Below are 24848 nucleotides of genomic sequence, written 5' to 3'. Positions count from 1 at the left end.
AAGCCCCATGTCCCAGCTGAGGAAGAGTGAGTGAGACAGATGTAGAGGGACCTGGTTTGGGGTGCCAGTCATAACTTCTTTGGCTCATTCTGTATTCCCCAAGAGCAGAGATAACAGGCAGTCCTTGTTATGTCCTGATTATAGACACAAGATAATGTTTTGTACTGCGTACAGCGATAATTATGGGCAGGAGGCAAATCCCAGCAACCATCCAAGCCTCTCCATCCCAGTGTGAGAAGATAGTACAGCCTGAAGGCCAAAAGGCATTTTCATTTGTTCTTTGATCAATCTGAGCGTGCAGAAACACGGGAGCACAGCAGGGCCCTCACTAGGCAAATCCCCACTGCTTCTTTATCACCACGATGGCAATGTCTACCTGGTTTAACCAATTCCTACCTGAATGGATAAAAGAGTTACTTCTAAAGATGGATGCAGATTGATAAACCAGAGAGAGTAGTTCAAATACCTTTAGTTTAGCACAGAAAAGGGTTGTCAACTTCAGGCAGCACAAAGGGCTGTCTATTCTCACTGAAGTCAATATTTTTTTTCCATTTAAAAAAAAATACTTACTAAATATTCCCAAGTTTTTTCGAAGTGTTACAAGACCACCAAGCCACCAACCAAGCAGAGTGAGATTAGTGATTAATGATCACAACTTCTGCAGCCCATGGAAAATGAATAATGTATACTGTTCAGTTGCAGGGATGTTTAAGGGAATGGCACACAAAATCCTTTCTTAAATAAAAGATATTTTTCTTGTGAGTGGACATGGGGAATGTGATTATCCAATATGCCATGCAGAACCTCTCCATCTATTCATTCCACTTCAGCAGTCAGGTGAGACAATCAAGGAGAGTCTCACCTCACAAATGCTTTGAGCTCAGATGTTGGAACAGCATCAGATCAAATGCTGTAGATTAACAGTGAAAAGTACAGGAAGAACCACAAAACCATTTTCTCCTCTAATCCCTCATGGTTTTGCTGATGGCCAGACCCACTCATCAGAAGCAGATGAGTGTGCATTGCATTACATCTTTATAAATATCTTGTTGACTATTCTTCTGGTTATTTCCCCTTGTACCAATGTAAGGAGAAATACTGGTCACCACTGTTACAGTGGCTGATGAAACAGAATAAGAATTACTTTCAAAACCCCACAGAAATGTTGGTAATTTTAAGAAAAATTTGATAATTTTTGCACTCGTGCATTTCAGGAAGTGTCCAACCTGTAATAGTCATCCTACAGCAGCGTGGCCAATCTCAGTTGAAAGGCTTCTGCTTATCTCCCAATCAATGGTCCTTGAGCTCATTTTCAGTTCACATTTTTGGCTGTGAGAAGTAGCTTGTTTTTCATCCAGCGTGACAATCCCCAGAACACATACTTAGAACGAGCTGAGTTAGACTTACACAGCTCTGGACTCATTTTCTACAAAAACAGCATCTCCCAAAACAAAGGTGTGGGACAAAGCAAACACACTGTGAACTAGAGAAGAGCCATTCCCTGTGTTTGCTTGCTGCCATTGCTCATTTGGAAAAAAGTGTATTTTTAACAACACAGAATTAGCAGGGGGTGGTGAACCTTAAGCTGTCATTAGAGGCTGCCAAATGAGCCAGTGTCCCTTGTGCTGGTGAGTAAACAGGGGTGTACGAGGGCTGAACAAACAAATAAACAGAACAGGCAGGGGTGGCTTTCTGGACTCCAGCATATGTCAGTGGTGTGGGAGTGAAGAGAAACCCTGAGCTATTTTCTCTCTGCTTTCACACCAGACACTGGCATGGGTGCCTGGGGTCCCTGTCTGGACTGGTGAGATCACCTCAGTTTCCTGTTTCCCTGTGGTTAAACCCATCAAAACATCATTCCATACACAGAGGAGCCCCTTGCAGTACTATTGAAGAGGAATAACATGGAGGAAATTCAACCTCTGGCCAGTGAGATTCCTTTACAAACCAGGCAGATGCTGGCCCATCAGAGCTGCAGAATGTATGAGCAGAGTTTTTACACTTCTTAACATGTATTGCTTGTATGGAGCCACATCACAGCAGATGGGAACCCTCCTGTGCATGGTCAGACAAACCTGGTGAATCCTACCAGTGTAAGATTGATGTGCAGACCACTCTGTATGAATGGTTTGAGCTCTGTGCCTGCCCACGCATGGTGACTTCAAACATTCTCAAATATTCTCAATAACTTCCCGGGGAAATCAAATGTGAACCAGACTTGTGACACCTCTCTGATGGTGACCATGCCAGCTGAGCTCAGACAAACTTCCCTGCATTCATAAGAAGAAATAAAAGTATCATCCCTCAGTTCTTTTCCCCAACCTGCCCACAAAAGCAGAATTTCTGCTAAAATTAAAATCTTACTCATGCATAAAGGAGGAAGAGCAAGGAGACTGAGGAAAACACGATGTGCACAGACTTGGCAAACACCACTCTTGGTTTCTGCATGGGGATTAGGACAGCCCAGCCTCTGGGCAATCTTACAGCTATATTTATGCTAGCTGTGCTTCTGCTACGGATTTTGTTTTCCCATTCACACAATATTCTGAACCTTCTTGCTCCGTCTTCACTGTGAATCCAAAATTGTCCATTTACTTTGAAACCTTACTCAACTCCTGCTTCGTCTCCTTGGCTATGATAGCTCTTAGCTCTTAGCTTTTCTTAGTCAAGAAAAGGTAATGCCTTAAAAATGCTTTGACTTTGCTTTTTGTACTTACTATGGACTGATTAAAGATTAAAGTTTTCTTCTCATTTTTTAAAGTGTAAAAGTATCATGGTGTTAAACACATCTATCAAAAGCAGTAACTGCTTTCACTTGCATATTGTTACCATAAAATTTCCCTGAATCACCTACAGAACGGACATTCTCACACAGGCAACAAGGACAAAGACTATGCCATACATTTCTGGATTTTAGTTATGACCTAAAGGTAGAAAAAAAGCAATGAGCTACCAGTTGTCTGTTGACATTCTGAGGTTTCCCTCCCTCACTGCTCTGTGTAAAATAAACAGGTGAGAGCAGCCCATAGCCTCCTTCCTGCACCAAGTGTATCCACTGCCAAGAAATAGATGTGGGGCTCACATTCCCTGGTGTTTGCAGTGGCTGTTGCCTTTCAGAGGCACAATGTTTGTTCTCCAAGAGGAGTTCAGGGAATTTCCCCCACCCACCCACGCCCCCCCTTCCCATGAACACACATTCCTTTGGCCATGCCCTCACAGGCTGCCACCCCTGCACCTCCAACTGATGCAGACTGTGCCTGACCTGAGGAGATTCTGCCTGAGGTGGCTCCATTGGGAAGCTCTGCTGACTGACCCAGCTGAGCCTGAGCTCTGTTATGCAGTTTGAAAGAAGTTTCCCTGCATAACTCACAGGCATCATTCAACCAAAGCCAAGCATTTGCCTTCTATATCCTCCTAAACACCATTTCTGCACCAGGGACACGGGTTCATTTGGGTTACAGGAGTTTAGCAGCCTGCCAAAAAATTCCCGAGGTTCCTGCATTTCACAGAGGCAAACAGTGCTGTGGAAACTCGGGAATTTCACAGCTGAGCCAGGGATGGGCATCCCCCCTGGGATACCAAACAGCCCCTCATGTTTCCTGGCCTTCTCTCCTTCCCTGGGTGCCAATGGTTCCAAACTCCAGCATGTTCACGAGTCACTGACATTTCTAGGGGTGAGCACACAGAGCATGAGGCAGCCCTGATTTAGCTGGTGAGGAAGTAATGATTTATATTAACATTTGAAGCAGGTCATTAAATATGACCCCCTCACTGCAAACCCCATGCTGAGCAAGATATTTTCTTGTAAATGATTTACCAGCAAGCTTTTCATACTTTTGCCTTGTAGGTTTTCCATAACTGAAGTCAGGCTCACTCACATTTCCCAAGCCCTGGTAGCAGCTTTGCTTCAAACCGTGCAGGCATCTGGAGGCTGCTGCAAATTGGCTGGGACAACTCAGCAAAGAAGGAGAATTTGGGGCTGTTTGTGGCTTCTCTCTCTCAGTTCTGTGATAAGACATATGAGAAACCCAGGAGGTTTCTGTGATAAGACATATGAGAAATCCAGGTTTCTCTTGAGGCACCCAGATAATCTCTGGTCGACTTTCTCTGTCTGACATTGTTGGATCTCAATGGATGGACCTGCCACCTGCTCAAGAAAGGGGACTGCTCTTCTCTGAGCTCTCAGCTCCATGGCCAGCATGATGCTGAGCCCACAGATGGGTTCCTGCCTGCACGTGGAGCCTCATGTCCACAACATTCCAGTGCCTGGAACAGTACAGGGGTTCCTGCTGAGGCTGCGGCTCTTCCCAGGATGGCAGTACCTTCACTCCAACCGGGGAAACTCAGATCATGCCAGAGGACAGCAGCATGGGCAGCAGGTCAGGGGATTCTGCCCCTCTACTCTGCTTTGGTGAGACCCCACCCGGGGTGCTGCATCCAACTCTGGGATCCTCAGCAAGGAAGGACATGGACTTGTTGGAGCAGGTCCAGATGAGGGCCTTGAAGATAATCAGAGGGCTGGGTACCTGTGCTGTGAAAAAAAGCTGAAACAGGTGGGCTTGTTCAGCCTGGAGAAGGCTCCAGGGAAAGCTCCAAGCCCCTGCCACTACCTAAAGGTATCTTTAAAAAAGATGGGGATAAACTTTGTAGCAGGTCCTGTTGCGATAGGACAAAGTATATTTTAAACTGAAGGAGGGTTGATTTAGAGTAGGTATTAGGAGGAAAATTTTTGCAATAAGGATGCTGAAACATAGGCATAAGGTGCCCAGAGAAGCTGTGGATGTTCCATCCCTGGAAACATTTAGGGTCAGGTTGGATGGGGTTTTGAGCAACCTTGATGTAGTGGATGACGTCCCTACTCACTGCAGAGGGGTTGGACCAGCTGGCCTTTAAAGGTCCCTTCCAACCCAAACCATTCCATGATCTGTGATAATGGAGCACCCAGCGCTGTTCTCCTTGGTGGGGAAAACCCAAATCCTGCTTGCACGCCCTTCTCTGGGAGTGGCCATCTTCAGCAGCAATCCTCAGAACACCTTTCCAAGGCAGAGAAATCTGGGAAACAGAAGAAGCCGCCGCTATGCTCATACCCCACTTTTTCCATCATGAATTAAGTTGTACTCGTGTCGTTCTGAGAGGCATTTATAGTTCTGCAAGCTCCCATCATCCAATCCAAACTCCCACTGAAGTCCATGGAAGCAATCTATCTTGTGATATGTCAGCTTCAGGCCAGCTTCAGTCTCCGAAGGACAATCACAGCTGAAGATAAACAAACAAGCTGCACAGCTCTGTTTGTTTTTGCCTTTTAAGTATAATTTTTCATCTGTGCAACTAGAACTAGAACTGTTCCCTCACAAATGAGGCTGGATCATATTGCATGCTGCTTTTGATAGCATGAGAAACAAAATATTTGCATTTATTTAGCTGGCAGATTGTTTTCTCCTTTTATGGAGGGGAAAAAAGCCTCAATCAAAAAAATCAGAATATTTACTCTCTTCATAAAGAATACTGATTTCTGATATTCTGAATATCTGATGCACCTTAAAGGCCAAGAGCCTAATAAAATCAAGAAATAAGCATGATTAAAGGATAAATGAATATTTACAAAAAATATATAGAGAATATATGGATAAAACATATATATACACAATATAAATAATAAAATTAATAAAGCCTCATTCTTGCTTTAGGATCAGCCACATATGAAGTATCAATATTGAAAACATTCAGTATTTGATGTCAAGTTCATACCTTCCCCACGAGCAGCTGGAAGAGGACAACGCTTCCAGGAAGGCAGATAATTTTTATTATTTTTTTAAGCAGGGACTCATATAAACCATACAAGGGAAAACTATTTGCGTGTGAGGATGTTTGTAACCTTCATTTTTTTAAAATTGCTCCAGCTTTTGGACAATTCCAGGCAACTGAGGCCGCCCTGGTTGATGCCGGTGTCATTCCTGCCGAGCCCGGCGTGTCTGGAGCCCCCGGGGAGAGGAGTGGATGTGCTGCACTCAGCTTTGGGCTCCGGCTCCCTGAGGACAGGCAGGAATATGTGCTGCATTTCAGCCTCCCCGAGCAGCACGGGTTTAGCCTTACTCCCTGCTCTGGCCCAGGACAGGGTGGGACGGCATCTCTGCCCCCGCTGCTGTGCCAGGCAGTCCCACCTCAATAACAGCTCCGTGGCTTCATCCCGGATTCTCCCAATAGCCCGGGGGAGAAAACTCAGCCAGGGATTCACATGCGGAGACACATCGGGATGATGCTCTGCCCTGCTCACACCTTGGCTCCCGAGCTGGCAGCGGCGGGGAGGGAGAGGGAATGGAACAGCAGGAGAAGGAAAGGAGCAGGAGGAGAGGGAAAGGAGCAGCAGGAGAGGGAAAGGAGCAGCGGGAGAGGGAATGGAACAGCAGGAGAGGGAAAGGAGCAGCGGGAGAGGGAATGGAACAGCAGGAGAGGGAAAGGAGCAGGAGGAGAAGGAAAGGAGCAGCGGGAGAGGGAACGGAGCAGGAGGAGAGGGAATGGAACAGCAGGAGAGGGAATGGAACAGCAGGAGAGGGAATGGAACAGCAGGAGAGGGAATAGAACAGCAGGAGAGGGAAAGGAGCAGCAGGAGAGGGAAAGGAGCAGCAGGAGAGGGAAAGGAGCAGCAGGAGAGGGAAAGGAGCAGCAGGAGAGGGAAAGGAGCAGCAGGAGAGGGAATAGAACAGCAGGAGAGGGAAAGGAGCAGGAGGAGAGGGAATGGAACAGCGGGAGAGGGAAAGAAGCAGCAGGAGGGGGAAAGGAGCAGCAGGAGAGGGAAAGGAGGAGCAGGAAAGGGAAAGGAGCAGCAGGAGAGGGAAAGGAGCAGCAGGAGAGGGAAAGGAGCAGCAAGACGCGGTGTCCCTGAGCCCGTGAGTTAGTCGGGCTGCTGAACGCGTGTCCCTGTCTGTGGTACCCTCCTGTGGCCAGGTCTGACATAGCAGCCACAGACACCTGCCGCGCTCCTTCCCCGTGCGCTCCCAGTTGGAGAATCGGGGAACGGCTTCCGTTGGAAGAGACCTGTACAGGCCGTCTGATCCAATCCCCCTGCCATGAGCAGGGACATCTTCAACCAGACAGGCTGCTCAGAGCCCCATCCAGCCTCACCGTGAACGTTTCCAGGGATGGGGAATCCACCACCAGTCTGGGCAACCCGTGCTAGTGTTTGGGCACAAACCTCCATCCATCCATCCATCCATCCATCCATCCATCCATCCATCCATCCATCCATCCATCCATCCATCCATCCATCCATCCATCCATGTGACTGCCCTCCTGGCAGTACCTCACCCCTAGTGACCCCATCCCTTGTGCTCATCCGGAGCGACCTCCAAGCCACCCACAGCCCTGCTTCCTCCCCAGCGATCCCCACGCCACCCTTGGTCCTTGACCCCTGGTTTTGGAGCACAGCCCTCTGGGAGCAGGGAGCTCCCAAGGCTCTGGACGTGGCCCAGCACAGGGCTCAGCAGCTCCCCGCTCTGTTGCTCACCGGAGGCTGCCCAGAGGAGCCGTGCAGGGATGGCTCCTGCCTCTTTTCTCTTGATGATGCAGCTGCTCCTGCAGCTCCCTTCCAGCTGTCTGTGTGCGTGGGCAGGACTCAGAGCTCACACAGCCATTCCACATCGCCAGACACCGCCACTTTCTCTGCTTCCAGCAAGCACAGCCCCTGTCAGCCCTTGGCAGGCAGCTGCTGCTGCTCCTGGTGTGGCAAGTTTGGGCTGGAAAACCAAAGGAAATGGAGCGGGGCCACTGGGTCCTCATCACTGCCCAGATCTGCAGCAAGCTCAGCAGGCACTGGGCACTTCAGATTTTGAAGGATGCTGAAGATGCAGGGGAGCCCAGGGATGCAGGAACTTTCCTGACTAGTCTGAGATCACAGCAAATGGTGCCCCATGCCCCCTGTCTATCATCTCCTTCGCATTCACAGCAAAAAGACTATTCCTCTTGCTGAAGTGGGGAAGGGAGGAGGAGGATTATTAGGTTTTCAGCCTTTTTCCGATACAGCAAAGCAATGCCAACAGATGGAGCTGTGCAGAGCAGAGACCGCTCGCTTTGGCAGAGCACAGGGGAAGCAGCAGCCGAGCATGGAATTCGAATTATTAAGCATAATGAGGCATGAATCATCTCCAAGCAGGAGACAAACTTTATTTACTATGCTCAAGTGAAAAATAAGTCTGTCAACAAAGCTATAGCCCAGAATGGGGGAATCCCAGGATTCCTCCATCCCTTCATGTGAGGATGTTCTGTCCCAGGAGAGAGGAAGGGCTCATCACAGCCCTTCAGCAGAGGCTGGAGCCTCAAAGTCCTGAGCTGAACTCACATCATCACTCACCAGAGCTTCACATCAAAAGGATATATCGTGCAGGACTTCTTCCTTCCCCCAGCCTAATCCCAGACTTCAAAGGCTGGACACAACGGCATGGCACAGAACTTCCACCCATCATCTCCTTGGAGTTGGATCAAAGTTCTCAGCTAAGGCCTCTTCCCTAACCCGAGGCCACAAGCACACTACGGAGACTCCACAGCTCACCAGGGAAGCAGGGATGCAGGAGCAGCAGACTACCACGACAGAAAGAGGAAAGAGTCAACAGCAGGTGTCCCTTTTTGGATTTGTATGCACAGACAGTGAACTTGAGAGCTGCATTGTTTCACCAAGAAATAAGCTTATCTTGTTTAGCTAAACCTATAAACTTCAAAGTCCACTGTCAAATTAGTGGGGTTTTTTTTGTTTTTTTTCCTTCCTGACAAGATGGACTGAAACAAAATGTACTTGGTATCCTCACTGGCACATGACTAAGAGGAACAAGGTCTTGCAGCCTATCTGCATGGGAGATAGAAATAATTAGAATATTTAAGATGAGGAGGAGATGTCAGCTCTCATTTGAAACAATTTTTCCTTTTTGGTATTTTCAGGTAAGGATAATTAGTTCTCAGGAAGGGAAAAGGGCTTATATCTTCTTTCCAGCCATGTGAAAGGTTTCAGCAAAGAAGGAGCAAAAGCTTACGTGGGTTTTCTCTTACAAGCCCTCTTCACTGTATCTACTTTTATGTCGTGAATAGAGGATTTTTTCATGGCAAAATTACATGGACATCATACTGGTCTTTAGAACAGGGCTGCATGAAGCAATACCTTTGATGAAGAATTTTCAGGGCAGAAAAAATAAACTCACCAGAAAGTACAAAAAGGTCGGATGGCACCTTTGCCCTGCTGCCAGCAGAGATGCAGTGCCTTATTTAGGTGCAAGATATTCAGTGCAAGATTGGCATTACATTACTGTGCAGGTGATTCTTACCAGTTGTGAAAAATCTCAGATGTGAAAAATCTGAGAAATTAAATAGGCAAAAAAACTGGTGAAAATAAATAGAAATTAAAATTCAAAACTTTTGCACCAGATTAAAAGGTTCTCATTTGTGAACGAAGCTGTTCTCTAATCACTGGATCAAACAATGCCTGGTTTCTTCCACATTTGTGCCACAGCAACCTACATTTTAGCCCTAACTGGGAAAAAAGTCCTGTACAAAGGCTTTTTTGGGCATGGATCCTCGAGGGACTCACCAGTCTTCTTTCAATTCTGGAAGTTGCTGCATTTCCTTGTTCTTTCTAGCCACACACATTCATTTCACAGGGGAAATTTAATTATTGACCCTCTGTTAGCAGTATTGAAGTGAAACAAGTGATGGTGCTGGAGAAAGAGAAAATAAAGATGAAAAGAGAAGAGTGGAGAGAACAGGATATAAAGTGGGCATTAATAAATATAATACATGCACATACAGTCCAGGATCACACTGGCCTGAAAGAACCTGCACCTAGAAATTCCAAATGAATAATTAATCACACTGACTAGCCAGCCTGGCCATCATTATTACTAAAAAAACTGTTAAAATGTACTTTTTGGAGTCTTTGACTTTTTTAAGGTGGAGACCACAAGCGTTTTCCCAGGCAAATAACTCTGCTGATTCTTAGCAGTGGTGCAGAAGGGACAACAGCATCAGAGAGATGGATACAGGCTTTAGTCCTCCCACTATCCTGAGATACAAATCAGCAAGCTGTGGCATTCAGGAAGCATCCTGAAGACATTGTGACATATCCTGGGGGCAGAGCTTGGGCAAGGTGAGCCCTACGACTCAGTTTGGGAGGAAAACAAAAGCAACAGGTTTTGTTTTCTTCATTACCTCTCCAGGAGGGGTAAAAGGAGAGCTTTTTCCACTTTGTGTGTGCCATTTGTGAGACCACCTAACATTCTATTTAGCTCGTTCTATTGAGGTGAAATGGATGAAGGATTGGAATTTGAACTAGTTTGAAGACAAAGCACAGGGTAGTGTTGAAAGCCTACCCATTTCCTCAGACACCTGAATGCATTTGGGTGCCATTCTCTGCAGGCTTAGTTCCTATTGACTATCTGACCTGGGCTTGGCATCCCCGAAGAAATAAAAGCATCTTTGTTTTAAATTAACTTGTGTGACTTTAGAGATACCTAAAGTGAAAAATGTCTTAGCAAGGCAAAAGCAAAGGCATCTTAGTTTCAAAACTGAAAACAAGTAAAATAGAAAAGTAGCTAAAAAAGAAAACAGCATTAGGTCATACCTGAACTTAAAACTCTGTCCAAGTCACACTTTGGAGAACTTGGAGAATAATTTGGTTGCCTTCTGCCCCTTGTGTACTAATAGTGAACTTTTTGCCAGCTTTCTTTTCATCATTTTTAGTTGGGTGTTTCCTTATTTTTGAGTTCTTTCCTAATTCAGGTACCTCCCTAATGCTAGTCAGGATTCTTGAAACTTATCTGGGAATAACTATTCCTTTGATGTGCAAAGTAGATATTCAAAATACTGTTTTTTTCTATCCATTAATCCTTTTCCCTGAGGAATTAATGGAATTGCAGCAGTTGCAAATCATCTATTTGCAACAGTTTGCAAGTCATCTATCACACAGCATTCTCTGCTGTGCCACGATGTTTTCTTTTCGTTGGATAAATTTTCTTTCACAGACATTATGTGACACATTGATACGAGAAAATGGGGTTTGAAACAATATCCCTCTCCTCCACAGTCCCGCAATTAGTTTCAATGGCCATCATGGCACAGCACTGACCATTAATTACCTCAAGCCTCAGCCTGTTCTAATCTCCCCCAGAGGAGCTCACTGCCTCCAAATTTTAGAAACTGTTTCTTCACTGGATCAAGAATTGTACTTAACTAGGACAGATTCTCATAAAACCAGCCACAAATTCAATTTTATAAACACAGTGATAATTTCCCAAGAAGATCCATGGTACATTGTAGCAGTTATTTCTAGGGATTGACTGGAAGCAGTAAGAGCAACATCCAACATGAAGAAGAATCACAGTGAGTGGGATGATGGGAGCAGCTTCATTTTATACCCAATTTAACATCAGCTAAAAGCAAGTCTTTCTGTCTTCCCCATCCCTCTTCCAGCCATGCATTCCCATGTTTCCTTTACACAGTCATGCAGCTGCAAGGCCCAAAAACATCAGCCACCCTGGCCCAAGAGAAAATTAACCTACCAGAATAGTATTTCCTGCAAAATTTTACTCTTTGGATATAGTCCTGGAGAGAATCATGGCTGCAGATGTAACTGATACTGGTGCCATCGTGGGTAAAACAAACTCAGCTAGGGGAAAATTAATCTAATGCATGGCTAATTAAAATAGATTCGGATAGTGATAAACCAAGGCAAATTAAAACACCACCTTCCCCCATATCCTCTTTCCCAGGCTCAATATTACTCTCTCATCCACAAATCCTCCACCCTCTCCTGCAAGAAGGGCTTGTAGGGCTGTTTCTCACTTTTTTCCTCACTCCTTGCTATCCATCCTGCTCCTCACAGCCAGGGCCTGAACACCTGCAAACACCAGAGACAAAAGAGTTTACTCTTGGCTTCAAAATGCAGCAGTGTTTTCAAGTATGGACAATTTGATCTCAACTTTAAACCAAATCTCAAGCTGACAGAGAGCAGGACCAGATCTCCAGCAGAATTGCATTGTGTGGTGGTTATCAGTCACAGCTCACATTTTAAGGAAAAAATTCTAAAAACAATGTTCAGTAGGATTTCTATCACAGGTACAGTACATCCAGAAGATGTTACAATCCAGGCTGGTGTCATGGCCTATTGGCACTTACCTGGAACACAGTGGTTTGCCACAGGTGAGTTGTACCATGGGAATCCTTGCCTAAGGTTGTGCTCTGGTGGTTTGTTGTAGATACCATTCACACACAGGTACCTGAAGTGAAACCAGGGTTGCAGAAATTGTTATCTTTAGGAAAACTTGTTAATTATAAAACAGTGCTGTGAGCCCTTTAGCTCCTTTTAGTACAGTCATTGTTTGGTTACAGCAGATTATTTGCCCAGGACTCTGTGGTTTGGTTCTTCGCTTGGCTTGCTGGAGCCCTACACACCCAGCAGATATTCCCAGATAATCCAAAAAAGAAGTATGAGTCATCAAAACATCTCACACCACCTCATTTCTCAGGATTGGCATTAAGGGACCCATAAAGTTTGAGTCCTCTAAGACAAATACCTCCATGGATGACATCCTGGCTCCACTGAAGCTGATGGCTGAGCTCCAAGTGACCTCACTGGGGACAGGATCTCACCTCAGACACTTGCCTTCGTGTGATGCTTTCTGAAAATGGCATTTCATTTTGAAAGGCTTTTTGTTTCAGAAAGATGAGCTTAGCTGGTCTCTATCTCTGTGCCTTAGTGGATATTTGCAGCATCACAACATTCTCACTGAGACCTCAGAGGTAAGGGAGGGTATGATGGTTTAGGCACAAGGCCAAGGGAAATCAGGTCTCACTGTGCCTGCTGCTCATGCTAACACACTTTATTTGCTTCATTAGGCAGACAGGAGTGGATACAAGACACATTTGTTGTGTTTAAATCACTATCAAGTGATGCTAATTGTCTTTACAGGGATTTAAGCCTCAGGTTATGTGGAATGTGTACAATCTAATCTGTGTCACCAGAATCTAAAACAATAAAAGTCAGTGTACAAGTGACTTAGCTCCATGTTGTTATCTCCCAATGGAGTGAATAATGAAGCTCCCACAAGTTTTCCTGTAAAAAATGAGCAAAAAGAAAAGAGGTAAGTTTATTAATCAGTAATGCTGTCTTTAGACCCACTGCAGGAGTCCTTTGCCACAAGCTTCCATATAAAATCTCAACACAATTTCCTGCAAGTTACGGGCTCTCAGCATTTCTTGGCAGATCTGGCCTCTGGTATGAGGCAGTGGCCCTTTCCCAACCCTCCTGCAAGGAATCTACAAAACCTCTGCTGACACTCCATGGAGGCCAAAAGCCACAGAAATTCTGTGTTTGTCTTCAGTTTGCTGTAGAACAAAACAAGTCTTTTACGTGAACACCAAGTGTAAGGGAGCAGTTCATACCTTGTCACTTCAAATACCCCTTGGAAGATGAGCCCTAATAGCATGTGAAGGATGTATCAATTCTTTGAAAATCCAGGTTTCTTGGTTACTGTCTCTTAGACTTTCTTTCCTTCAAAATAATTTTTATCTCCCTCTACCATTTTCCATTGATTTCTGCTCTCCCCTGTTGGAAAATTAATTCTTTATACTCTGATAACAAAAGCCTTATTTCCCTGCCCAGCAACATTATAAATTTTCCCTTCAACTACTCAATTCTCTCCTAAACCTTCTCCTATCAATTCAGCTGACCTGAAAACCAGGTTCTTTGCCTAACTCATATTTTAATATGAAAAAGGGACTCCCTATTAAGAGGACAGGATGTCAGCCACCCAGAATTACACTGATCCCAATTATGTTTGAGTGGCAAACCTTCTGAGAATGAGGAGATGGTGTTCAGTTATTTGCACAAACACTACAAAAACTGGCCATACAATTCAGTGTCTTTCAACAGATAAATCCCCCTACCACTGAATGACAGAACTCTTGATATATATCTCTGACTCAAAGTAAACGACTCACATAACAACTGGAAGAAAAAGAAATCATTAAATTGCAAGTCTTCATTTTAACAAGCATGTAAATACACACTTGAGAGCTTCCCATCTAATCCTGCATCATTCTGCTCAAAACTGGGTTACAAAGACTGTCCAGCTGCACAACTACCATGTTCCACTGTGAAATATTGTACCTGTAATGCCATAGCCATCAATTCCTTTGGGTACTTTTTCTATATTCTGCTTTTAATTTACATTTTAAGTAACAATTAGCAGTTACCCTAACCTTGCTAGTAACCCCAGATTTATTACCAGCTTGATTTTCTTTTAGGCTTCCTTCTTTTCACAGCACCTTCTGTACTGTCCTTTACAGGACATATTCACATTTACAGGTTAATGTCTGCAGTTGCCCTAAATCAGGTCCTCTCCTCCACCTCAGTCAAATCTCTCATATGCCACAGCATTTCCAGAAGTTAATTTACAAGCAGAAAAGCAGAGTCTTCATACATACAGAATATAAAAACTGTAACGAGTCTTTATTAAAAAAACCCCAAACCAACCAACCAACCAACCAACCCCACAACCGGAACTCAAATCACCTCTTAAGATATTTTAGTGTAACAAGCCTGTCTTCCATAACTTGCTCAGTTGGATCCCTTTGAAATCACTCATTGAAGGCTCATGCTGTAAAGGCACAGGAGCAAAATAAGATAAAAAACAGGTTACGTGTCAGGTTTGGTTTGACCTAATAGAAACTTTAAGCAAGAAAATGTATTATGGTTGAAGACTGAATAGGACTACTCTGGCACCGACCTGTCTGCTACAAAATCCTCTAAGCCATGTAATTGTGTGTTTGAGTATAAAATCAACAGTATTCAAATTTTATTTCTATGTATTTCACTTGCTCACCCTTCCTTTATAATTTCAGCAGCTATTGCTGTCAGCTGTGTAATTTCCTCTTGGGCTGTATGTGCTTATGCCAGTGGTTACTCATCACTCACAGGGCTTACAGACCACGTCATTGCAGTGTCCCTCCTCACCATTTATATTTCATAAGCCTCTTTTAAGCTCAAAATAGAACTAGTAGCACAATTAGACCCATAATTAAAGTAGTGTAAGATATTTCATTGGTTTAAGTGGGAGTTTGATAGGAAATTCTGCTCCTGTCAGTCTTCAAAATTGCTGATACCAAAATTCATGCATGCTAAGACAGTTTTCTTCTCATATGTAACTTAGGTAGAGAACTCTGCTCCAAAAAGAAGAAAAAAAAAATCATTGGGGTATTGTATAGACACAAAAGTAAAGTAAAAACAAACCGCAAAAATCCTATGCTGGATCCAAACCTCCAAAAAGAGAGATGAAGCAAGTAAGGGGAAGAAACAATTCTTCAATTTACATTTTACAAAGCATTATGCCACACTTATGGCACGAAAGAGTGAATTTATGCCAAAATTTCTATGATGTCAGTACAGATAAGCACTTTTAGAATAAAAGCAGGCTAACACTGTTCCTTTAGCTTGTCTAATAACAAAGCCATTTTCCAATTTGGGTATGCACAAACCCATATACATCATCTTCAACTTTTCACTCACTGCACAGTGAAGGGTCCACAGAATCACTGAGTAATTAACCACATCAGAGCAGTTCTAAGGGCTGTGACAACACAGCTTCTGCTGCATCATTTCTGGAATGCTGCAGGACAGTCCTTCAATTCCTCAGACCATGAGTGTACCACTGAGGATCCAACCTCGAGAACTGTATTTCAGCACAAACTATTTTAAGACAGGTACATTCCACATCGTTGTTGTGCAATCTAGAAAGCTGTTGTTTTACATTATTTACAGAACTGTATTGAAATATCTTCAACTATAGGGCTACACTGAAGTCACAATTTAAAAATCCACACACAGATGACAGTATCTCAATGTATGCTGTAGTATAATAGTGAAAATGAACTCAGGCTGTTAAAAAAAATTTATTTTTTTCCATGAAAGATTGATACTACAATCAATATAACAATTTAATCAGTCAAGTATGTCTGTTATAGGCAGGCACAACATTACAAAACAGGCAAGTACAATGCCTGATTAAGCGAATACAGTCTGAATAGCTATTCATCCACTATTTCTGAAAACAGAATTATCAAATATCCACCAGGGAAAAAGATGAACTGTTTTAGTTTCTCTTTGGCATACTTATCAGGACAATGAATCAATTACAAAAGTCTTCTATTGCTGCCAGTGCTGTGAAGGAAAAAGGACTGAGTGGAAGGTTGTACGTCAGAACTCGCTTTTAAGACTTGGGCAACCTTAGGCTCACATATCCAAACTGGTGACAAATGACAGTTCAGCTGCCAATGCTTCTTCACAAGGCAGACAAGGATTACATTGTTTTACACTGCAGGTTTGTGGAAGGTATCAAAAGAGTTACAGTAAATTTATGCACAGTACATACATATTACACACAGTTATATAAATACCCATGCTGCGGCTGGACTCGAGGAAGTTGCTTTACCAACACGAAAGCTCAGTCTCAGACCTCCCACCAGCCACCTAATACACATTGCACTTTGCATCCAGTAATATGCTCATTTCTGTACCTCTCTTAAAAATAGATTTAAAGCAGAAGTGAAGAATAATATCGAATCTTTCCATAAACTTTGTTTTCTTATTTACACTGTAATATTCCATTATACATAAAGACTGCGTAACGATACGTTATCTTCATATAGCTTTTTGCAATACATACAGCTTGGAGCTATTAACATCTTGGTTTGGGAACACAGATATGACCTATAAGACTATTTAAAAACAATTTGAGCCTTAATTTTGCTCTAGTTTGTTTCACTGAAACCATTCTTTGAACCAAAAAAAAAAAAAAATCCTCCTTATTGGAGAGGAAAAAACAATTCATGTTTAAATCACCTCTGGATTTCCTTAAACCACTGAGAAATTTAGAAACCATAATAATTTTTTGCATAATTGTAAAGCCACTTCAAAGGCCTGTCACTTTTAAATTTAGATAGAATATGAATGACAATTGTGACCATATCTTTAAATTATTTTTTTTTTAACTTTTGGTTATTTTTCAACACAAAAAAAATGAAAACTCAATCATTAATCATACATGATCTTTGCACAGCTGGGGTGAGTTCCTATTTTATTTGTGGGACAAAATGAACATGCACACAACCCCCATTCACAGAGTGAGAACATAAACTACAGCAGCACTTGTCTCAAGTCATGGTGCACATGGTTGCAATACGGAGTATAAAACAAAAGCAGAATTTCCAACATCTGTTAAAACACAAAAAAAACCCTTATTGTACAAAAAGTCATTCACATTCTTTGCAATGAAGTGAAGAATCAGCTGCTTTCTGGACTCTCCAGCCTGCAAACTCCTCCTTCTATTGCCACGGACTGTCCTGCCACAGCTCCAGGTGGAAGTCTTGAAATGTGAGTCTGTGGAAAAGTCGGGAGAATATTATGGACTGAGAAAAGGCAAAATTATGCAGGACAAAGTTAGCCTGTAAGTACTGAACAATTAAGCTGTTCCCTCACTGTAGTCTGAGGACAAACTACAAAGCAACTTGAAAAGCGACTGAGATTATTTTTTTATCTTGTTTGCATTAATGTTTAACACATGAAGAGAAAGACTATGACAGATGCATAGAAAAGGTAAATTGGATGAATCAATGCACTGAAAGTAGAAATATTCAGAGCGAAGACAAAAGAAAATAATTCTGGCATTTCCTGGTTTATAGGTCTATTTCTTAGGGAGATTCAGAAGTCTTTCCTACCGCATACAGAAATACACCTTTGAGAAACCTCAGAGAGAATTAAATATTTGACAAACTAACACTTCAGAGCATAAGGCAACTGCAATGATCAGGATGCAAGGAAGAAATTTCTCTGCACAAAATACCTACCCATCCACCTAAAAAACTCCGAAGACTTCCTGTTGCCAACTACCAAATAAATGAACCCAAAGAACAATTGTGTCTCTGCCAACAGGCATCTTTTCCACAGAAAGTTTTAAAAAGCCTTTGAGAATTTTTCAGCCAGGAAGTGGGTACATTTGTCTGTGTGCACAAAACTCCAGTTTATAACTGAATTGCAACTCAGTGACCCTAAAAATCTGCTAGTGATCCTTTATATACTGGGGTATGTTTCATCACTTATGAAAAGATACTTTGACTTACTGTTAAGAGTAATGAATTTTTATCCCTCTTTGCACAGGTTTTTACATCATGAAAACTGCTCAAGTTACATTAAATTAGAACTAGAAATGATTCCTGCTATGGTATAAAGCTCACAACTAACATTGGTGGCATTTAGAAACTACAGTTTCCTGTAAGTGCAGCCCACCACATATTTGTCTGTACATATGTTATCCCATTTAAAAGATTTAGTTTTTGCAAAATGTCTAACCTGCAATGACACAACAGGGTGTCGCAAAAAGTACAAATGTAGAAGTTGAGTAAGAAAAGTTTGCATCAATTGAGCAGAAAGTGATTTGAGACTCTAGACTGAGTTCATTACACTGAAGAAACATTTTGTGTCTCAGGCAGCTTCTTCTAATTCCTTTCCTGATAAGGGTATCCTGGTGCCTGCACTTAGGTTTCAGTTAAATCACAGAATAAGATTTAATTTAAAACATTTCAATGTTTTCATTTTATTGCTACAACTTTGATCTCTGGCTTTCCAGAATTTATTTTGATACATGAGCATGTTCCTACTTTCAGAACAATTTCAGTTACAATTGTGATTTATCATTCCAAGAAAATACTCCTTTCAAATCATACCATTTTCCCCAAAATGGAACTGACAATTTTTCTGTAGATGTCATTTCATAAATCTAATTTAAAAAAATTGAAAGGAAGAAAATTAAGTGGAAGAAAGGTATTTTTATTCTATGACTGACAGATCCATGATATTTTTCCAGGTTTATGAGAATTTCTAAATGAAAAGGACGACAGTATAAAAGTAGCAGTTTGATGGGCATGGTAGCAAATTTGTTTCCTCAGAGAAGAACGCTACTGGTTGTTTAGTGAGGTATTGCAATCAGAGCAAACCACTAAGTTAATCCTAGTAAGTTTTTGAGCAAGGGAAGGAAAATGTACAAGAGGGGATAAGCAGGTAGTTACTATCTATTAATACTTTAGCAAGTAGCTATGCTTAAATAGCTGCCCAAAACACATTTCCTATAGAAAACCTCATTTCCTATGTCAGGAGGAACACATTTCCCATACACAAGACCCCAAACAACTACACACCAGAATCTGAAGATTTCCATTTACAGAAACACTGAAACCACATATAACAAAGCATTTCTTAAAGCCTTTACTTGCATCCTGTTTATTTGCATACTTTCTGTGATGGAGTAAATACAGATCTGGTTTACACTGACTACTTTTTATTACTTTCACCAATGGCTGCCTTATGTAGAACAAAAATGAAACAGATCTAAGATGATAATGTTTAAGATGTTACTTAATAAATAATTTGAAAGGATAACATTGCCATGTCAAGACAACTTCAGAAAACTCCCAAGTAAATTCTTACAATTATATCTCCCTTGTTCTTAACCATAAGAACAAACTCCAGTAAATAAAAAGAAACATCAAAGAACACTGAATATTTTTAAATGAACCACAGAACTTATTTGTAAAGTTTGTTACATTTTTATATCCCAACATCATATTTTACATTAAGTCCAGATTGTATAGTCAATTAGGGTTAGATTCTTGAAACTTAAAAATAAAAAAGCAAACAGAAAAGAATGACAGGAAAGGTTTTAATTGAACTTGATTAGTCTGTCAGCTTTACAAGTTGAATGAACCCACACCTGGAAGAAATTGTGCCTGGGACCAGTAAAAAAAAAAGAAAAGGAAAAAATAATTTTCCTGAATTAATCCTCCACTAAACTCCACGGAATCCTCTCTTTAAGGAAAGTTTATGTCAAAGAATGGTAGATTAAGAATGATGGAGTTATTCATATCTTCAGCTTCATATCTAGGCATTTTACAGTCCCAAGAATATCCTGATTTTCTTTGCTTTCCCAGAGAAAAGCAAGGTTGGTGAGGGTCCAGCAGGAGATGAGGTATCAACATCTGGGACACCAGTCAGTCACCACAGATTTTTGCTGCAGCCTGAAGGAGGAATCTCTCACCCACAGTTCCACAGGTAAAAAGGTAAATGCTGGAAAAAACATTTGGTCTTTTTTCTCCTAGCCCTCCATAAAGCCCAAACGAGCTAACCAACCTTCAGATGATGATTCCTGCTCCATGTTCTTGACATCCAAAACACACAGTGCTTCCCTCTTTCCCTCCTAACCAAACCAACACCACAGAACTACCAATGCCCCCAGCTCCAGCGCTGCAGACACTGCAATGTTACTCTCCCCCAGTGCTTTGTGATGCACACTGCAAAGTTCCCCACTGCTTACAAAACTAATAGGTCTTTCTGCTCTGGAATACATGGAGTACAACTACTACAGGAATGATACATGGTTTCATCTTTTTGACTTAAATTATTTCATGTCTCATAGACAAGGATTCTGAAACAACCTTGAGACCAAGGAACAAAAAAAAAGGCTTTCTTTTAAAGAGCTAGTCTCCTCCTTCTATTCACATAAAAGTATCAGTTTGTCACAACAGCTTAAGAGAAATTTTCTTTCATTGAAAGCATAAATACATTGTAAAATGAATATATAAAACCAAAGCCAAGAGACAGACAGTGCTGCATGAGAAAGCTGAAATCAATCAAACGCTGCCAAGAGGACAGAGTACAACTACCAGATGGCAGCACATTCAGTTCCTAAGCAAATCTAGGGAGTACTTCATGTGTTTAGCACTCTTATTACACACTCAGGATGTGCTTTAGACAGAATAATTTATAAAACAAACTTTTTCCATTCATTACACTATAGAGATGAAATATAATGAAAGACCAAGGACACTATATCCTTAAGGAAATTGCTTTATACAACTTTGCTCCCTGAAAAAAAGGGTACCACCAAACCCACATATTCTTTAGAAATCTGGAGCCTTCTAGCTGGGTACACACTTCCACCATCAGAACCATCTGACCACACGTTCTGAATTTATTTACTAAGCAGTAAGAGGCCATTTTGGCAGCAAACCTGCTGCTCTGTCTCTTGCTAATCTCTCCTCCAGCATGGTTTGTATGTACACCTGTAGCATGGCAGGAGAAGGTGCCCCACGAAATACTGGCAACTGCTGCTATCAGAAAATGCCACATGCATCTTGTTTGGTGAATCCTTAACAAAGGAAAAAAAATGGGGAAAAAATAGAAAGAGAGGCTCCAGATTATTGTCCTTGTTGGGAAACAACAGAAAGACACAGTGATGGGGTACTTCTGGTCTCACTGCACTGAAAATAATGATTATACATACAGGTTGCTTAGGAAGTTAACAGTTTTCTAAGCTCAAATTAATTCTGTGGATTAAGTATATCACTATAAACCATTAATGTGTCTAACTAAATCACTCATACCTGTATCAAGAGAGACTAAAGACACATACCAACCAATCATCTAATCAGCTCTGTGACCTAGGGTTCTGTAGAGGCATTCTAAAACCCTGTCATGAATCTTCAAACGTGATTTGTATCACTGTGAATTACAGGCACTAAGTCAGGTTATTGCATTTATATTTGCATACCCGCACACACAGTCCCATCTTCCCTACTCCACTCTGTCAGCCAAATCCAAGAAGAGTTCCAAAACTACTGGCTTTATGCAAGAACCCAACCCCAAAAAATGAACTTATCTTCTCATCTCAGAGCCAGTTAATTTCCGTGAAGGTCTATGAGCCAAACATTTTAACTGGTATCTAAGCACTGAAGGTTATTTCCAACAAATAGAAAAACCTTATTTTTATGAGAGAACTGGATGGTCCACTGTATGCACAGAGTAGTTTTCAAATGAAAATTTCTGACTGATTCCCCAGTCTCCAGACAAGAGTGAAGATTAAAGAAAATAAGTAGAACAGTGACATATACTTTTCCTGTCTCATGAAGTTAAAAGACTGTCTCTGTAGTCCGAAATGAATGACTGAATTATTTGACTTCGTATTTCTGCTCACTAAACAGGCTCAGTAAATTTTTCCACTAATTTTCAAATTAGAGTTAGGATTCTTCCAAGATGTGTTTCTTCACCCAATGAGCACTGGAAAACTGCCCTTCTCCTGACAAAGGGCTTTCAGAGACCCTTCACTCACAATGTCAAATACAGAAGCTCATCCTCAGAAAACCAACAATCACTACAATCAGTGTTTGTCACATGTATCACTTCAAACACAGAGGGAAGGACTTTTGCTAAATTTTACAGCGTCAGTAAAGGCGAATAAATCTGATGATGACAGCTTACATCTCCACAGGAAAAGTGAACTGGAGATGGTCTCCCTGTCCACCATGTTTGCTCATACTGGCAAATGAAATTAACTGTCAAAGATAAAAGTTTCTGTTTGCACATTGCAACCACAACATTTGGTGTGGACAGCAGTTGCTGCTGATGGATGTTTTCAAACACAGCAATATGCAACACTCTCCACTACTGCTGCACCACGTCTTGCAAAGTAATGTGAATTTGGTTCATTTGAGAATGGAAAGAATGGCTTATGTAGCTTTGCATTATTAAAACCTGCCATAACATAAAGCTTAGCAGTTCGTGTTATAAGAACTGAATAGCTGCCAAAAAGAGATTTAAACTGGCAACTGAATTGGATTAAATTCAATATTGCAACTGGGCTTTTTAAATTTGCTGTCTAAGTCATCCAGCTGTTAGAAAAACTAAAACCTATGATTCTGAACTACTATGCAAAAATATTGCAACATTTACAATAATTGCCAAAGTTTGCAACATTCATAGAGACAATACAGCAGATTTATAAATACTAAGAAATACAGTGAGCTGATAAATTATTTCAATTACTTATACAAAATAAATTACCAAAACTGCATTTTGCTATTTGGTATTGAGACTGGATCTTGCACTGGGAAAAAAGCACTCTAACTTCAAATACTATTAAAAACTAAGCAAGGAATTACCTGTCTTCAAGCAGAAACATCAGCCACCACCTACTCTCAATCACCATGACAAGACATTTGTCAGATCCAGGAAAAAGTAAGTGTCCCAGCCATTTACACTTTCTGCACACAGAATACTGCAGGACTTGAGTAAACAAATACTCTGCAGACCCTGCCTGAGAGAAAAGGGCTCCTGTCTGATTATGCACAGATACACAACATTAAATCAAAGGCTGCCTACCCATAGCCAGAACCCTCAAGAGATGCCGTTGGTATGTGAACTCACATTGCAGGCATATGCTGCACTCCCATTTGAGATTGAAGAATTTCTTTTCCTTTGAAGCATCCTCCATTGAGCAAGCAGACATGGAACAAGAAGATATGAAGTCTTTGTAACTAAGAAGAGACAACTAACTTGTGCAAACCTAACCATTAACATCCTTCTTTTCCTACTCCTCATTTTAATCTAAAATCACATGATGGGTGAATTGAAGGAATTATTTCTTCCCATCCCAAATTACATGGCAGAAGGTCTGCAAGCCCTTTGTGCAAACTGACACTGAAATTGCTCTACCAAATGCTACATAAACTATTAAGACCTGAAGTATTGCACATTAACCATGACAGTATGGACAGAGATGCAAGAAGCAACACCTTAGAGTAGAGCTACTTCCCCAGTGGTGACAACAAAAATGCTTAAGCTCTCAGAACATAACCCAGTCAGTTCAGGAAAACAGGAAATGACTGAACCCTGCCAGAGTAATGTTAAAGAAGTCAGAACCCTGGTAACAGGGTGACCTTCTTAGCTCATGCTATGATCAATTGTTAGATCTATTATGGAGCCATAAAAAAACCCAAGCATCTGGAAGGTTGTTCTGAAGACCAATTAGTATCTCAGAAAGAGAAGAAAATTTGGACTGGAAAAAGAAATAATTGCTTATCAAAAATCCTAAATTCATATTAAGTAATTAATGAGTCAACAACACAACAAAAAAAACCTCCTCAGTTCATGCAGTTATTTAATCCCCCAGTCCTCCAATCTAGAAGTCATAACCTTTGTTGATGCAGCAGTTACTGTTCCAAAAGGAGCTGTGTGAGTACAGAAGGAACCCACAAACTAGTATTTTCTATCTGCTTCTATGTATTCTCACATCTGCAGCCAGAAACTTCCACTGCAGCCCAGAATATTCCAGCAGCCTCACTAGCAGACAGAAGGAGTTGAGCATCTACTGTGACAATTCTACCATCACAGAGGTGGTGATACAAGACCTTGCTTCAAGAGATCTTGGGAAGCTCATTCATCTCCCAAAGAACAGGGCTGATGTTGAAACAATCCCTCACAGTATTGCTTAAGGAAGGAGGTTTGGCTCCAGCAGCTCCTGAACCAGAGTGTATCTGCCCCTTAAGCTCATGATAACTGAGGCTCCCAAGCACCAGCCTGGGTTAGGTGCAGCACCAGGTGGTGCAGGTTAGTTCAAGAAGTATAGGAAAGAGCCAAAAAGTTCAGAGGGAAAGCTTGTGTCCTTCCACATCCAATTTAAGACAAAGGCTGGCATCAAGTGATTATGACACTGCTTGTGTTGAGAAGGATGACAAGAAAAAAAGAAAAGCACGGTTGAAACAGCTAAGATATGCCTTGATTAGTTGCTTGTGGCACAAGAACCTGAGGGAAGCCACTGGGTCGTTCACTGTGCAAGTGCTGGGGATGACAATTCCAGAGCTATGAATGGTGGAGGAGCTGAAATAATTTCAGCATCAAGAAAGAGCTGACAGGACACACAACCAGAGGTGTGAATTTAGTTCATGTGGCAAGGCTATGCAGGATTTTTAAAGCAACATTCAACCAA

The 24848-nt window shown here is 41.9% G+C and overlaps 1 protein-coding gene across 4 annotated transcripts in view; it reads right to left on the bottom strand.

Annotated features, from left to right (window-relative positions):
* Positions 1 to 15913: 15913 nt before the first annotated feature.
* TASP1 (taspase 1) overlaps positions 15914 to 24848 on the bottom strand; it is a 78540-nt gene continuing 69605 nt past the window's right edge. For all 4 annotated transcript variants that reach the window (XM_058836194.1, XM_058836193.1, XM_058836196.1 and 1 more), the window contains exon 14: positions 15914 to 17413. In XM_058836194.1, coding sequence (XP_058692177.1) covers positions 17318 to 17413 — 96 coding nt within the window. In that variant the 3' untranslated portion in view covers positions 15914 to 17317. The remainder of the gene's footprint in view (positions 17414 to 24848) is intronic.

This window comes from Poecile atricapillus, chromosome 3 (assembly GCF_030490865.1).
Source record: "Poecile atricapillus isolate bPoeAtr1 chromosome 3, bPoeAtr1.hap1, whole genome shotgun sequence".
NCBI lineage: Eukaryota > Metazoa > Chordata > Aves > Passeriformes > Paridae > Poecile > Poecile atricapillus.
This window is presented reverse-complemented; position numbering and strand designations above follow the sequence as displayed.